Raw genomic sequence first — 18,114 nt, 5'->3', positions numbered from 1 at the left:
TTTTACACTGACATTATCATTGTATGTATCCTTAATTTATATTGTTCATTCTCGAATAATTAATCACTCATTATCCATTTCTCTTGGTTCTATATTGTTCATGTCCAATTGTTTCCGTCGACGTTTATATATATTAAAAATATACAACAATTGTTAATAGTGGTTTGAACCCTCCAATATTAAAATCTTAAGTCCGCTACTAGTTGAATCCAACTAATAGAATGATGCAAGTGCTCGTTTACAAAAAGAAGATTTGTGTGAAAGAAAATTCTTGATTTATAGGAGTATTCATAGGATCTTTTTTAATCTGACGGTTACCTATCTAATTGTGTTTTAGAATAGATTAAATTTTGTGAATTAATGAATTTTTAAAAATTATCTTAAGAGATTCTTCAATAAAATCCTACGAGTGGATCAGTACGGTATACCGTACCGAGAACGTCATACCGCATACCTTACCGAAAACTGCGGTATGACAAAATATCATACTGATACAATACCGAAGTTTCGGTGTACCGCATAGCGGTATATACTGAAAATTCGGTATCGTTAATTTTTGATACCGTTACCTTACGGTTATTGCGGTATACTGAATTATGGTACTATATATTGTAGTACCATTATGCAAAAAAAAAAAATCTCTTTTATACACAAAATATTTAAAAGTAGGATTTTTGGAGATTTTTTTTTTTTAATTCTATTTTATATTATATAAATATATTAAAGATAATATAATATATACTCCCTCCGTCTGCGAATAGGAGTCCCGGTTGAGTTGGGTGCGGGTTTTAAGAAAAGTTTGAGTGTAATAATTGAAGTGTGTGATAGTGGAATGTGGGACCCATTTATATTATTATTTGCTTTATTCTTGGGAATAATGGAATCTAACAGAGAGAGTGAGAAATTGCAATCAAAGTTTTTTTTTTTTAAATTAAAATTAGTTGCAGCTTCTAAATTACGGGAACAGTGGGGTCATTTTTTATACTCTCAAGATAAAATGTCTAACCGGGACTCCTAATGGCGGACGGATGAAAATGGCCAACCGGGACTCCTATTCGCGGACGGAGGGAGTATAATATTTCAACATGTACCAATTTTTCGGCATGCACCGAGGATTCTATACGATTCTACGTTATATACAAAGTATTCCGTATACCACGGTATACTACGGTATAGGAAAATTGATACCGTTATCGTACCGAAAGATTTCAGTACGGTATCATACTATATCGAAAATTGCGTTATACCAAAAAACCGATATTTTCGGTATTTTTTCAATACGATAAGTGCGGTATTTCGATATTTTGGTATTTTTATCTAGCCCTATATGATCCATATATAGATCATAGATCAGTAGGCCATGCTTAAAGCTTGATACGATGGAATGAATATTTTACTCAATCATTAATTCCATCATACTACTACGCAAGTCAATAAAATGAAACTAGGAAATGCATTCCATTTTATCATGCTTGCATGATATTAGTATCTAGCTTAATTAAATCGTATCGGAAGATTAAGCTTGTCAGATTTAATAATTATTAGTAATAATGAGTTTTACCATAATACTGCATGTTTCAGTAAATATCCCAATAAAATGTACTGCATGTTTTTGTATGGTGTCAATAAATATATCACTATCAAGTACATATATACATTAATACATACATGGCTAGCCTAGCCAATTAATGGAGTATTATATAGTTCATAGTTTTCGAAATTGTGTGTCGCAAATGTTAGGTATTTAGCACGTTAAAATGATCAGCTACTATTAAATGTGTGCTGATTAGTTTGTTATGAATTATTGTGAATGTCATTTTCACATGTTTATGGTCCATCAATTATAAATTTCCTAAAACTAGAACCTTATATTTTTAAAACGAGGTAATATTGCTTTCGAGATCAAAATTTGAACATATTTTTAAATTTAGAGCATCCTATGTTTTATAACCTAATAAATGCAATATTGTTCACAAATCTAAATTTTTCAAATTTTCGGCACCACTTGAAACGGTGTCTTCACAATCTGAAGTTTGATTGGATTGATTAAGTAATTATTAGAAATAATTATAAGTATTATTTAAAATTATTAATCCATTTACGGGCATGATATTATTCTTTTTATTTGTCTTCACGAAGAAATTACGTTGCATGCACATCCGATCACATCATGGATTTTTTTTATATGCGAACTACATCTTATAATATATGAATCGAGATTGAATATGAATAATTGATACGAGTTTTGGATTGTCACAATCGAAATATGAGATCACATTGCATATTTAACTCGAGGTGAAATTTGAGTGTTATTAGAATGAGTAAACTATAAAATTAGCCCCTATGTATGACTGAGCGAATGTTGGAGGTACCCATATTCCAAAAATTGCATTAGACCTCTACAGATGGGTATAATTTCATTTGAAGTCCATTTTCACTGTTTACGGTCTTCCATGCCCTCTCACCCTCCTTTTTTTTTTCCGAACTGCCACTAAGAGCATTTCGGTCTTTCCAAAGGAAAAATGGGTGACTGCATTATTTCTAAGCATTTTTCTCACTTTTGTTGTTACTTTTGGACAATCTTTTGTTACTCTACTCTACTCTGTTTCTTTGGATATTTTAGCATTATATTTTGGGAAGTGTATTGAAGAAATATTATGTTGCTTGCCTTTATCCATACAAGATTGTCAATTTAAATATTAAAAGTAAACACTATTAATATATTTTTATTTAAATGTACATAAATATGAATTATAAAAATATGGTAAAATAAACTATTAAAATACTAAATTTTATATAAACATAATACGAATAAATTATAAATACTAGAAATTATAATACACATATTTTCGACATACCAATATGTTTTGATAAGTGTGAAATAATGGAAAGCTGAAATGCATTTGGAGTGACATTTTGTAAAAAAAAGAGTAAAGGCCAAAACTGGTCCTGAACATATGACCATTTTACGATTTTGATCCTAAATTTTGTCGTTTGAATTTTTTAGTCCTGCACATTTCAAATTGGATCACAATTGATCCTCCGTTTACAAAGATTTAACTCAATTTTGACCAATTTAAGCATTTTAATTATTTAATAATCAAAATTATTTTCTGTTAAAAATGAATTGAATTTGGTGACAGGAGGGTAAATCCAAGTCCAACGACGGTGTAACGCCAACGCCGCCGAGCACGCCTTCTGGAGTCCTCAAGCAGAACACTTCCGAGAAGTGGCGGCCGCCTGTTGGTACGGCGGGAAGCGTGGGCAGCCCTACCCCCAAATCCGACGCTATAAAGGTGAAACTCCATAACCAAGCACAATTTGTTCATGCCGATGAGGTATCTACTCCCAATTCGGCTAAGCAACAGAAATCAGATAACGATCAGGATTTCCTTGCTACCAGGGTCAGACTGAGGAGTGTCAACAACAAAGAAAAACTAAATAATTGAACCCAATAGTTTAGGAATTAGTAGGATTTTTTTTTCCCTTTTGATTCAGTGTTTTTTGTTTCTTGTAATTTCAATTCCTTTTTGCTGAATTCCAAATTGCGATTGAAGCACCGTAAAAAAATGGAAATTGTACCTTTTTTTGGTGTGTAACTGAATTATGAAATGTGAATGTGAAAAATCGCATCGGGGCTCCGCCGCCTGCCTTAACTTCGCCAACTCTGTCTCGCGCCTTCGCGTCCCCTTGTCGAAAGACGCCAAGGACCTCAGGAAGGTCGCCGCAGCCACCGCTGAGGCGTTCCGCCTGAGGGAGGGTTGTGCGGGGAAGGGCGCAGCGGAGTTCTCGGGGGTGTGCGAGGTGTCGGGAGTGGCGGGGCTGGCGGAGGCGGTTCTTATGTCGCCGCCGCCGTTGTTGGGGTGGCGATTCAGCTGGGATGAGGTGGAGAGAGATGCTTAGGAGTAATAAATTAGAATAATAATTAATGATATAATTAGTGAGTTAAAAATTATAATTAAGAGCTTTAATCGGTCAAAATTGAGTTAAATCCTTTGACCGTTATAAAATTAACGGAATTGTAAATGGAGGACCAATTGTGATCCGATTTGAAATGTGCAGGACCAAAAAATCCAAAATATAAAGTTTAGGACCAAAATCATAAAATGACAATATGTTCAGGACCAGTTTTGACCTTTACTCTGAAAAAAAATGTGGGTGGAGGCATGAAAGTCCATAAACAGTAAAAAAAAAGGACTTCAAATGATATTATATCCATATGTAAAAGCATTTGGTGCATTTTTTTGAAACATAAATATCTCCAGCGTTCAATTAGCCATATATACATGGGCTAATTTTGTAGTTCACTCTATTAGAATTGGTGAGGGGCGTATTATTAAATTTGATTTTACCTACTTTATTTCTTATAAAATCTCCAAATTTCTAAATAAAATCTCTCAAACGGAAGGAGTATAAATTTATAAAAGTCAAACGAAATCCTTGTTTCATATTCTCACATGTAGGGGTGGGAATACGAATATCGGGTATTGGATTTACCCGTACCCGACCTGATATCCGCCGGATTTGGATACCCAATATCCAATTTTATGGGATTGAGTGTGGGATTGGGTATTGAAATATAAGATAAATCGGGTATTGGATAATCCGAATGGGTATCGGGTATTACCCGAATATCCAATTTATTATTTAAAGCATATTTTAAATTAGGTTTAGCCATTGTGCATTAAATATAATCTTATACTTTAAAATAAAAGTGATCCATTTTTTTTAGTTTTATACTACAAAATAAATGAAACATTAAAGATATTAGTCAATTTAGATATTTCTATATTTCTATTAATATATAAAATTTATTTTTTTTTATTAATTATTAACACATGTAAAGAGTCGGGTATTTGGATACCCGATACGTCGGATATGGATACCCGGGGCGGGTATTGGAGTACCCGAAAATATATCGGGGCGGGTTTTGGATAGACATTTTGATGATTTTCGGGTTTGGATACCCGGTTTTTTCGGGTCGAGTATCCACAGATACCCGTATTCCCACCCCAACTCACATGTAGTATAAATTTATACGAAAAAAATCAAATATGTAAGTATCTCAATGTACTTTCAATATGTAAGCATTTCGGTGATTTATGATTGTTCAGCTTCAATAGATGGACCAGAAATGAACATGAAGTACAAATATACCCCCGTCAACTACTCCCCCGCCAACTCTGGTAGTCTGGTTTACAAAATAGTACTCCCTCCGTCCCAGAGAAGTTGACATACTTTCCTTTTTAGTTTGTCCCACAATAGATATCACATTTCCCTTTTTTGGAAAAAGTTTTCTCTCACATGAATATAAAAATTATATTTTCTCTCTTCATTTAACACACAAAATAAAACCTCCTAAAATCCCGTGCCATTTTCAAAGTATGTCATCTTCTCTGGGAAGGAGGGAGTATTAAGGATTGTTTTGTCTTTTACCCTCCACGTAGGGTCTTGACAAGATTCAAAACACCAGGCAGTTCCCAAAATGGTTAGGCGTACATTACCTAATATTAATACTTCAACATAACTATATACAGTGGTATTATATTTCATTTATTTTGTTAGAATATGATTTATTGTTGTGTAGAAATACAATACATTGTTATGCAAAAATGGTTTATTGTTGTGCTGGAATATACTTAATGATATTTCTATTTTATATTTTACAGTTATATTGTGGAAACTTGTTAGTTTCTAACCTGCTTGTATTTTTTCATTCACTAATATAATGTGTACTTGAAAATTATAAAAACAAATTAACATTTCCACATTGAAGTAAAGTGACTTGACTTCCAAATATATAGTGAAATTATGAATTTAAGGTTTTCACACGATGAATCTTAAAAGTAGTGAGATGTTTGTTCACACCATGTCCAGGGAGTTTCGTGACCACTTCTAAATTCAAGTGCTGAAAAATGTGGTGCTCACAGCTCACATAAATATATACAACTAGCTATATAATATTTCTTGATTACCCTCCCAATTTTTAAGACCGCCAATGAGGGAACTTTAATAATATAGTGCCCTGCCATTCAATTTAATTATTAAAATTAAAAATTGTAGAGCAACCCCATTTGATAGTATCATTTTCATATTAGCACATCTTAACTGTCAGTTTTGTCACACCCCAAACCGCGGACCAAAAATGTCAAAATAATCTTACCACAATATTTTCTATCTTTTGTTCTAGTACTTTAAAAGATGTATTATTGGAGTATATATTTAGAAATGCATGTAGTGTAATATAAAATCAAGGCGAGGTAAAAATCTGTAGTTTAGTTTTCTATAAAAAGGTTCGGTAGTTTGATTTTATTCCATTTATTTATTGTCAAGTTGAGTTACAGATTACTACTTTATTGTTTGCGTAAAATGCATAACATTGATTTTATTTTTTTAAATGAATAACAAGGTTCAATTTATAGGACATCTACTTATAAAGAATGTCTTTTATCGATTGAATGTCGTAGACTCGTAGTAGAGACAAAAAACAAACAGACTAAAAGTTACATAGCCGGATATAACCATAGTATATATAAATAATGTAGTGTAGCTACTAGCTAGACTATAGCATCTTCGAGTGAGAGAAATACTAGTAAATGGAACTATTATAAAAAAGAGAATCACGCAGAACCAAGTGTGCTGATTAAGTAATGATCACGTTGGTTAATCTAAATAAAAACTACTCCCTGGTAGTCCGTTTGACTCAACTCGGATTTTACTAATAGTGGAAAAAGTGATTTGAAAAAAATTAGTAAAATATGAGTTTTATTTTTATAATTATATGGAGTAATAATCTGTATGTGATAAGTTAGTAAAATTTGTGGTTTATTACCAAAAGTAGTACTCCCTCTATCTCATCTTAAGTGGAACATTTCTTTTTTAGTATGAGATTTTATATAGTGTTGTTTTGTGAGTTAAGTGGAGAGACGATAAAGTAATAGTGAAAAAAAATAGAGAGAATGATATTTTTATTTTAAAAAATGTGTTGTGTAGAGTGGAACATTCCAAAATGAAAAATGTGTCAATTAGGATGGTACGAAACGAGTGAAAAGTAAGGGTGTTGATTAATAAAAAGATGAAAAAAATAGTGTTAATTAATTGGGGACGTGGAGGGAATACTATTAATTACTACTAGTAAATCGCAACCGATGTGTACAAGTTAAATAAAATAGAAAATAAAGTAAAAAAAAAAATAGAAGAGTGGATCTTGGCATTTCTCTTCATGTGTGCCTATAAATGTGCTCCATCTCCTACACACAAAGCTCACACACAAACAGCATTTCCATTTTGTGCAAAGATGGAACTCTCCTACGTCTCCCTCCTCTCCGCCTTCGTGGTGGCCGTCTCCCTGTCCCTCCACTTCCTCTTCTTCAAGCCGCACAAGCCCGCCGGCCTCCCCCCGGGCCGCACCGGCTGGCCCGTCGTCGGCGAGAGCCTCGAGTTCCTCTCCACCGGCTGGAAGGGCCACCCGGAGAAGTTCATCTTCGACCGCATCGCCCGCTACTCCTCCTCCGTCTTCCGCACCCACCTCCTCGGCGAACGCGCCGCCGTCTTCTGCGGCGCCGCCGGCAACAAGTTCCTCTTCTCCAACGAGAACAAGCTCGTCCGCGCGTGGTGGCCCGCCTCCGTCGACAAGGTGTTCCCGTCGTCGTCGCAGTCGTCGTCGTCCCAGGAGGAGGCCATCAAGATGCGGAGGATGCTCCCCACCTTCTTCAAGCCGGAGGCCCTGCAGCGCTACGTGGGGGTCATGGACCACATCGCGCAGCGCCACTTCGCCTCCGGCTGGGAGGGGAAGGACGAGGTCCTCGTCTTCCCCCTCTCCAAGCACTACACCTTCTGGGTGGCGTGCCGCCTATTTGTCAGCGTGGAGGACCCCGCCCACGTGGACAGGTTCGCGGCGCCGTTTGGCGAGCTGGCGTCCGGGCTGATCTCGGTGCCCGTGGATCTGCCCGGGACGCCGTTTAATAAGGCGATCAAGGCGTCCAATTTTATAAGGAAGGAGCTGCTGGAGATCATAAAGCGGAGGAAGGTTGATCTCTCCGAGGGGAAGGCCTCGCCCACGCAGGATATCTTGTCGCATATGCTTCTCACTAGTGATGAGAGTGGCAAATTTATGCATGAGTTGGATATTGCTGACAAGATATTGGGGTTGCTCATTGGTGGCCATGACACTGCTAGCTCTGCATGCGCCTTCGTTGTGAAATATCTGGCTGAGCTGCCTCAGATTTACCAAGGAGTCTATAAGGGTATCTATATTTTCTCCGTCTCTTTTACTCTAACTTATCAATCTTAATCTTCATCTCAATTCATTTGACGCCAAACTAATACACCATCCTTACATAAAAAATATTTCTATTTCCGAAAAGCACAGATTTTAATGAGAAATTGATAAAAAAAAAATAAGAGTGAAAGTAAGAAATAGTAGATAAAGTAAAAGAGACGGAATAAAAACATGAGAAAAGTATGATAGAAAGGATAAAAAGTAGGTAAAATACGAGAAATAAATTTTTCATTTTTAGAAATAAGACTATTGAGAGTGAAAATATAAATCTACAAATGGTGATTAATGATCTGAAAATTTGTTACTATCTCCGTTCCTAATAATTTGTCATCACTCGCGAGTTTTAAGAAATGTAATAGAAACTGAGAATATAGGTTTGCTTTAATATATTAGTTGTATAATAAATTGTGAGTGGAAATAGTTAGTAGAATGCGGGGTCCACTACTGAAAATAGTATAAGTGAAAGTTAAATAAATTTTTGGAGATAAATAAAAGTAGAAATAAGTAACAAATTTTCGCCCGACGAGAAAGTAATAATTTGTCAACAAAATATATATTTCGTCATGTCAAGAGTAGCCAGGCGCATTATTTGTTACTTTTTCTTATTAAGGAAGCGGCCGGCTTCTGATTCGTCAACTAGACCTTTTTTTAATTTATTTATATAATAAGGTGATTTTAGAAATATAGATGTGTACATATTATAACACATGATACTTGTATGATGTTACAATACAACTAAAAAGAGTAACTCCATAAAGAGTAATTTAATTGGTATTTACATGAAATTAAAAAAAAATCTTAAAATCTAAAAATAATTGGATGGCGAGATTGATATATTTGGGGATATTTACATATGATATGGTTCAGAACAAATGGAAATTGCGAATTCGAAGAAGGAAGGAGAATTGCTGAATTGGGAAGATATCCAAAAAATGAAATATTCATGGAATGTAGCATGTGAAGTTTTAAGACTTGCACCACCTCTTCAGGGAGCTTTCAGAGAAGCCCTGTCTGATTTCATGTATAACGGTTTCACTATCCCCAAGGGTTGGAAGGTAATTACATATATATAGTAGTATAAATGATAAATAAATACTCTTTTATTATTATTTACTAACTAATTATATTACTGTTACAGATATATTGGAGTGCAAACTCAACCCACATAAACCCAGACTGCTTCCCTGAGCCTAAGAAATTTGACCCATCTCGATTCGAGGGCACAGGGCCAGCGCCATACACTTTCGTCCCATTCGGTGGAGGGCCTAGGATGTGCCCCGGGAAAGAGTACGCCCGCCTGGAGATCCTGGTGTTCATGCATCACCTCGTCAAAAGATTTAGGTGGGAGAAAATTATTCCCGATGAGAAGATTGTCGTAAATCCGATGCCCATTCCAGCCAAGGGATTGCCGGTTCGTCTCTACCCACACAAAGCTTGAATCTTCTTAGCCTGTAACAAAAAGCCTAGCTACTCCTTAATTAAATTGTCTTGTACTGTAATTGTGTGCCAAGAATCAAACCTTCTTCAAATGTTTAATAAACAAAATGATTTCTTTTTATATCTCAGCTGGTGCACAACTAATTTCTGATCAGAATAAAATATTTAATTCAAAAAACAACCTTAAATAGATTTATTTTTTAAGTATAAATATGATAATTTCGTATCCAATTTTCTGAAATTCAACTTTTTGATTGGATTGAATAGTTATCCAAAAGAAAATGAAGAAAGACGTGCGGTGACGAGGCCTATCGCCAACTTGTATTAAATAAATCATGTAAAGCTTACAATTGTTGGGAGTTTAAAATTATTTAATGTTGAAACAAACATAACACTGTGTGCATCATCAATTCAGCCCTCCATGTTTGAAAGTGAAGATCCAACCTCACGTGGATTTGCCTTGATCAATATCATCACCAATATTTCTCACTGACATTTAAAATTAAATAAATAGATTGATTAAGGGTTGATAAACTTAAAACCACAAGAAGAAATAAAATAAAATTGATGCTTGAAATATTCCAAAAATGGCAATTTCAGATGTGGACACAGTTACAAAACTAAAAGTCATAGTAAACATCGAAATGGTGCAAACATATCGTCCAAAGCGAAAATGAGACACAATTGCTATTTGGGAAAGTTGCCCATGTTATGTTTCATCTGTATTAGCCTCTTTTTTCAAGAGATATTCATTGCAAATATGTATCGTGCAAAATTATTTTCTAAAATAGAATATAGCATTATGATTTATATCCCAGGCTCAACGATGTATTTCAGCCTCATATTTATTACTATTTCCCTGTAATAGATTGCATGTGCACTATAAAATATTACTCCAATAATAGAAGGAGAATACATATACCCCAAAATATTACACATATATATATGGCTAACATCTTTGTGTAAATTGCAAATCATCACATTTAGACCCATCGATTAATCAGAAAGTTGTAAAGGGGGTTAAATACTAACTTAATAAGAAAAATACTAAAATTCCTAAATAAATTTATCACAATGTAATACTCCACTACTTCAATATTGATAAGATTGTGAGTTGTATAGTTGGATAGTTGGAGAGTTGGAGAGGGTATTTCTCGGAAACATTTTTCCATCAAACAAATATGAGCATATCTATCAAATATCACAATTCACAGTACGTATATTTTGTTGTATATAAGTATTATCAAAATTTTGTCTGGTTTCCGCACTGTACACTACAAACCACTCTTATCAAATAAATATATCCAATTATACCATAATTGGAGTGTAATGGTCAAGAATCAGCATCTAAATTAATGGATAAAATGTTTGGTATGTTTAATTGCACATGACATGGTTGGCTGTGCTGCCCATCAATTTAATTAAATCATTAAATTTTATTTGATATTTTTCCTTTTATTATTTAACTTAATGAGCGGACTAAACTAACCACTTGAAAACAATGAAACGAATACTTCAATAGAAGATAAATACAGTATATGAAATCAAGGATTCCGTCTGTCAAAATCATCTATATGATAGAGAGAGACAGAGAATCAGAGATGATTTTTTATAGTATGTAGTTTTCATGCTTCATTAATTTATTTATTTTTGTTTGAATTAGCAATTTTGAGATCCGGAAGCCTAACATTTTACATATACAATTAATAATTATTTATGCTATGAGTTTGCAGGAAAATGAAAATTAGATACTTGGCCTGGGAGTAATTTAAAAATTGACGTGGCAATTAATAATTGACAGAGTTATTTTGGAAATGGATTGCTAGTCCTTTCTTGCAAGTTGCAATGCTTAATCTGGTTCTCATAAAAACTTAAATTAAACCCATAACGACAACTAAACTCATATGCCATGTTTTTACCTGACTCTTAATTACAAAACTTCCACTAACATTTCCAAAACAACAAATGCTTAATAAACTTTTTGTGACAAGCTAATACAATTATATTTACGATTTTTCTTGAAAATATAATGTTTTCATGTAATTTTATTTTTGTTTTATATTAAAAATAGTTTCACCGCCCAAAGTTTCTTTATGTATATGTATATTTAAGGTTTGGAGAAACTACACTATATTACCTTACTGAATAAATCCATTCATTCATTAATCGTATTGTATGGTAGTGTCTTAATTACACCGATCAGAGTAAGAAGTAATCAAACCTTCGGAAGGAAGAGTAATCAAAGTAATATTTTATGCCATGGCACTTTTATAATCAATCATACCCGACCTTTTACCTTTGTATTTTTTTAATAAAAATAGTTGGTGGTCATGGTATTTTTTTAATCAAAGTAATAGTATTTTAACACCATTAGAAGTTGTCAATTGTGTCCGCCATTAGGAGTCCCGATTCACGTTAACTATAATGGTAGGTGGTAGCCCTCTCTTTCCACTAACTCCTATCAAAACACCGACTTAAGTTAGAGAACCGTAAAATTGAAGGCACAGACGTAATATCATCCTTCTCCTTGGCATGTACTATCTCCGTCTTTTAAAAATAGTACTCCCTCCGTTCCATAGTAATAGAGTCATTTCCCCCTTTCAGTAAAAGTCAACATATTTTTTCACACCTACTTTACTCTATCTTACTTTTTTCTCTCTTCATCTCTCTACCTTTTTCATTTTCCACTTTATTCTCCCTTTTACTTAACTCATCTAACACAATTTTTCTTAATCTTCGTGCCGAAAAAAACGTCTCCATTACTATGGAACGGAGGGAGTATGAGTTATGCATCCCTTAAAAATCAAAACTTTCTATTATAGGAAACTTTTTTCTTTTAATAAACTAGAATCAATTTTCCACTGACAATATTTCATTCACATTTTCTATTCTATCTTTTTTACTTTACTAAAAAAAAAAGCACTAAAACTTATGCCATTCTAAAAAATTTTATTTTTCAAAGACTGATGTAGTATTTTTTTTCTCATATTATTACACTTGAAAAAAAGTCAAAGAGATAAATATGGTTCCTTCAAAAACACCAGAATACGATCACATCCAGAATCAAGGTTTAAACTTTATCGTTCATCCAATCGCAAATTAAAAAAAAAAGCTTATAATAATTACAAAAATATATACCCCATCTTTAATTTGAGGAGGCTAAAGCAATTTAATGCCGAAACTATTTCATCCATATTAATTGGCCATAAATTAATAAAAGGACATGTATGATAGAAAATGAAACAAATGTTGATCAATTAGTCACATTTGCTTAAAAGGAAATGTAACAGATTGAAAAACATCACGTCTAATAATATTGCACCGATTACACCGGTGAGAGGCTTACCTGATCAGTCATCATCATCAATTAATATCTTCAACAACACCACAAAAAATAGACCCTTTAATTAATCAAGTTTGATTTGTTGGCTCATTAATCGATTTTCCCGAACACTCCACTTATGTATAATATCGTATTCACCAAGTAAATAGTGCAGATCAAAAGTTTTTCCATACTTTTTTTATTTTATTTTATTATCCCTCACCTTCTTGCTCCATCCGTCTCACTCATATATCCACATTTGTAAGTAACACAAGATTTTAAGAGTTATTAGATGTAATAAGTAAAGTAAAAAACGTAGTTGAATATTTTAAAATATAGAAAGCGAACATCTTGAGTGACAAACTAAAATGGAAGCATCCATAATGGGGGGGCCGATCGGACACCGCCATGCCTGCGTCCATGGCTGATCGGCGCCGAGATCTGCAGTCGATCGGCGCCCATTGGGGCATGAGACCATGAATCTCCAAGCCGATCGGCGAATTGTTGTATTCTTTGTATCGAAATGAATAAATACATACATATTGTATGATATGAGACTATATTATCACTAAAAACAGTATCTTAAAATCCAGAAGTTAAAAATCAAAGCAAGCAGTTGCTATCGTAAACTTTCTAGGAAATAAATTTAGGCTGATCATGCAATACATACATAAATACATAAACTGGCACAAAATCAGTCGCCTATTTCCCAATTCTTATGGAGTAGATTTCTTTTTTTCTTCTCTGCATCAATCTGTAGTCATCGGTTGACTCATACAGCACCTGAAACGAGCTTTTCTCACAGTAGTCATGATCTCAGTCTCGGCAGTCTCGAGCATTCTAACCACCTCCTTGAAGGACGGCCTAACATCAGGATTCCCATCCCAGCAGAGCATCATGATCTGACTCAGAGCAGGCAGACACTCGTGAGGGATAGTTGGCCGAACACCTTTGTTCACCACAGCAAATGCTGCCTGAACGGCAGTCATATTCTGGAACGGGAGCATCCCTGTGATTAGCTCCCACAGGACAATCCCAAAGCTATATACATCAACTTTCTGGGTATAAGCCCGATGTTGGATCATTTCTCTGCAATTTCATACCACAAAGTGCTAAGTGCAATGCACATACTATCATGATCCAGATTCAAAAGGATAAAACAACCATGCTCAGAAATCATACGAAAACTACTCAGCGTCTCTATCCTCAACTCAACAAGTGCAAGTGCAAGTGCATAGTATTCCAAGCATTGGTCTCAAGGGCATTAATAGGCTTGTACTACTTCCCAACACTAATTTAATGGTGAGGACTCAAAACTCACCAGGTCCAACACAAACTAATAGGATCGTGAAATTGCTGGCAACAAGATACTATCTATTGATAAGTTCCTGCACTGCATTAATGCTGTCCCACAAAATTCTAACATCTCCACCAAATTCATGGTAGAGTACTCCCAGCTATGCAGTACTCAGACACCAGAACTTCAATTTCGACTTCTGGTGACCGACTTACTAATCACTTCTTGATGCCACTCTCTAGTCTCAATTATTTCTATAGTAATCAAGAATATGCTTATGCAACTTAAGACCTAAAATGCACACATTTTATTTGAAAATAGAACCACTCGCCCCTGGTGGCTAGTCCATTACTAACCCGTGATTTTTCTCAAACAATTTTGTCTGGGGCCACCACAAATATGCTGGAGAACTCCTCCAATGGACTATAAATATGCTTGAAAAATATATCAGTTAATAATGCAACTTCTATATGGCGCGAGAGCAGTTGTTTCCCAAAAAACTTAATGAAGTTGTCCTAACGTTGTTGCTACAAGAAGATTTTGATGAAATACAGAAGGGAAATTATTGATAGAAAAAAAAGAGCTGGGGATGAGGGGAGTGAATATGATTATGTCAAAGCATTTCCCAGCCTTTTAATTGGCTTTGGTCAACTCCTAGAGGACATGACGATTCCTACTCCGGTATATTGTCTAAATTATACCTAAAAGATACCAGCATAATTAAAAAGACACCTCAACAATTCTTTTTGATATAAAAAGAGTAATAAAGAATAATAAATATAATATCTCTAGATAATGGAATAATAACCAATTTTACATCATGGTCAAATAAAAGCAGTCATACATCCCCAACTTACAACTGCGAAAAACACGCGACTCATAAACCAGCAATCGGTCAGTGAAGTGAGAATAAAGAATGATTCTAATGCATTTTGTAGTGGTGAGAGAAATTGACCATTCCAACACTGGATAAAATAAATGAATTAGGGTATTGATGCCAATAAAGAAACTTTTTGTGGCTAGGCAAGACGTGGTTAAATAAATGAAACTCTTCGAACTACACTATCGCAATGTCTAATGGTTTATTACCTATCAGGGTGCAAAAAGAAATAAGAGACTCTATTTCCATAAAATAAAAATATGATTTCCTACCAATAGGCATACACTTTACACACTTGCTAAGATTGTTTCCAAAAAGAATAAGTTAAAGGAGTAATTAGATGATTGGGCTGAGAAAATTAGTCGACAGTTCCCAGGGGAGAAAGGAGTGTTACTGCCAGCCCAGGATGTTAATAGGTAGGGAAGAAAAAAGGATGCTGTCATCCTCAAGTGCAAAAGAAAAATATAACAGCTAAAAAAGCAAGTCAAAAGAAGAAAGGGAACAACAAAACTTACGGGGCCATCCATCGATATGTGCCTGTCTCTGGTGTCATTCCTTCTGTCTGTACTTCAATACGAGCTACACCAAAATCTGCAATCTTAATAGACTTGTCAGCGGCAATTAGAAGATTGTCAGATTTCAAGTCCCGGTGGATCAAATTTAATCCATGAACATACGCCATCCCCCTAGCCACATCTAAGGCCTGCTTGACAGCTAATTTCAAGGGCACTGCACGATTCTGCCGTTTTGTCAAGAACTGGCGCACTGACCCTCCCTTGGCGTATTCTGTCACGATACACCACACCATGGGCTTTCGACATGCACCAATAAAGCGAACAATATTTGGGTGTTTAAGCGTAGCCAGCATCATTACTTCTTGTTGAAACTGCTGTTCCATCAAGTGTGCCCTCTCGATGTCATTCTCTGGCTTCTCCAAAAGCTTAATTGCAACATCCTCACCATTATATGTGCCTCTGTAGAGCTTCCCAAAAGCACCCTGAGCAAAAGCAGGTCCCATGTTCAGCTTACTCAGATCAATCGTCCACTCATCATAATCCCCAAGTCCTTCAGTAGGATACCGAGGATCTATCAGAGCTTGAGCGAGGGCGTCATCACTCAGCCCATGAGAAACTCTTCCGTGATTGACACTGGCAGCGACAGAATAGTCTTTGACATGCCTGAGGCCATTGTGACCCAAGATACGAGTGTGGGAATCATTTGACCCAACACTGCTATTGTCTACCGACATCGCAACAGACCCTCCACCATTGCTCATCTGCAAGCTCCCAAAACTCTCGGTCGACATATTTGAGCCCTCATTGAGCTTGTGATAAAAATGCATCACATAATTTTCATGATTATTGTTTAGCCCTACAATTCCAGTAAACTTGGGACCTTCCAACATTTTCTCTGTAGTGTTTACCAGTCTGCAACACGGAACCTCAACACTCTTCTTCTTCTTCTACCTACCGCATTAGTATAGCAAGCCCCAAGCTCCCACACCAAAACTTTACACACAAAACAATCAATTTACAAATTTGAACAAACACTCGATATAATTTAATCGCCAAAAACTTAATCGTACTCATATGAATTAATACGATCAGACCTAGATTCATTATTTAACCCAATTTACCTTTTTAGTCTATTGAGCTAATTAAAAATCAAAACTTTCCATGGAAACAAAACCTCCCCGCGAAAAGAAATTTATTACAAAGCAACGAAACTTAATAAACCCTAAAATTCGCAAAATTAGACAGTGATCCGAGGTCGAAATCGAGAAAATCGAAGAGAAAAACTCACCCCGATCAAGTGCGAACGGAGCTCTGTGCAATTACAGCTCTGCCCCTCGTCCAGCTCACGTCTCTCAACCGTACAACCAATGGAGAGAAGCAACGACGTCGAAGAAGCGCAATTGAAGAGAGAGAAAGCAGCGGCAGCAGAGTATTGAGAGAGAGGAGATGAAAAATGAAGGGAAGTATGAGCATTGAGCAGAGTCTTCGTCTCCTTTTTCTCTCAATTTTCTTTATTCATTTAATTAAATATTGAACTAGTAATCTACGCGCTTACCGCTGCCGCGTGGCGACTGGACTCATCGTAGCCGCACATCATAATACATTAATGCTATGTTAGTTGCACTTGCATCCACGCGCCGGTCACGTGTGGCCCCGCGGCGGTACCTCTTCAATCCCCCTTGTTAAACAAGGAAGGAAATATCATCAAATGGAAAAGAAGATTGAGGAGGATAATTTTCCTTGTTGAGAGAAATCGGCTATGTTAGGAGAAGTATGTAACATTGATTCTGTTGATTCTAACGCAATCAATGAAATACAATATTAGTCTCGGCTATCAAATCGATATGGTACTAAGAGCAAGTTCGATTTCCCTTTTTCAAACTTTTTCAAGTTTGTGATCTTGAAACACGAATGAGAAGCGCACATTCAAGGGATTCAAACATAGAAGAATATTGGAGTGAACTCCAAAATTTGTGACTGAATATTGAAATTTGAAAGCCCTGCCACTATACGTGTTGCGACAAAGGAATCACTATCGATAGGAAGCATTTAAAGGAGACACCAAAGCCATCCGCCGAGGAAGCATTTGGCATACTCAAGCGGTTGGGGTTTGTATGCTAAAAGTTGTTTCAAGTGTACATGTCCTTGTAAACAAGTTATTCATACATGTATGCGAGACACTCAGTACTCACTTCAAACCCTTATTTTGAGATTAAATACATTAATATCATTGTTTAGTTAAGGATATTGATGCGTTAAATAAATGAGTCTAAGGCTTCTGCATTGCAGGTCTAAGTAGTGAATCTTATGGGTTCAAAGTAGGGCACTTGACCTTGCATGAAGAAAAACATTTCACGAACTAGATAGACTTTGGCTGCCTAT

General features: G+C 35.5%; 3 protein-coding genes across 3 annotated transcripts; 2 read left to right on the top strand and 1 right to left on the bottom strand.

Annotated features, from left to right (window-relative positions):
- The first annotated feature begins 3,606 nt into the window (after window positions 1-3,606).
- On the top strand, window positions 3,607-3,903 carry LOC125189548 (dehydration-responsive element-binding protein 1E-like). The gene has a single exon (XM_048086815.1). It carries the CDS (start codon window positions 3,607-3,609, stop codon window positions 3,901-3,903), a length of 297 nt encoding a protein of 98 aa, XP_047942772.1.
- A 3,359-nt stretch (window positions 3,904-7,262) lies between these two features.
- LOC125191080 (beta-amyrin 28-monooxygenase-like) lies at window positions 7,263-9,839 on the top strand. Its single transcript, XM_048088541.2, has 3 exons — window positions 7,263-8,246; window positions 9,149-9,336; window positions 9,420-9,839. Exons 1-3 carry the CDS (start codon window positions 7,298-7,300, stop codon window positions 9,717-9,719), a joined length of 1,437 nt encoding a protein of 478 aa, XP_047944498.1. The 5' UTR covers window positions 7,263-7,297; the 3' UTR covers window positions 9,720-9,839.
- A 3,743-nt stretch (window positions 9,840-13,582) lies between these two features.
- On the bottom strand, window positions 13,583-17,743 carry LOC125188668 (serine/threonine-protein kinase STY13-like). The gene is made up of 3 exons (XM_048085662.2): window positions 17,021-17,743; window positions 15,733-16,725; window positions 13,583-14,129 (listed from the first exon to the last, which is right to left on the bottom strand). The coding sequence occupies exons 2-3, from the start codon at window positions 16,620-16,622 to the stop codon at window positions 13,790-13,792; spliced, it is 1,230 nt and encodes a 409-aa protein (XP_047941619.1). The 5' UTR covers window positions 16,623-16,725; window positions 17,021-17,743; the 3' UTR covers window positions 13,583-13,789.
- Between the last annotated feature and the right edge of the window lie 371 nt (window positions 17,744-18,114).

This window comes from Salvia hispanica, chromosome 5 (genome assembly GCF_029641045.1).
Source record: "Salvia hispanica isolate PSC_SH4W2 chromosome 5, Shi_PSC_v1, whole genome shotgun sequence".
NCBI lineage: Eukaryota > Viridiplantae > Streptophyta > Magnoliopsida > Lamiales > Lamiaceae > Salvia > Salvia hispanica.
This window is presented reverse-complemented; position numbering and strand designations above follow the sequence as displayed.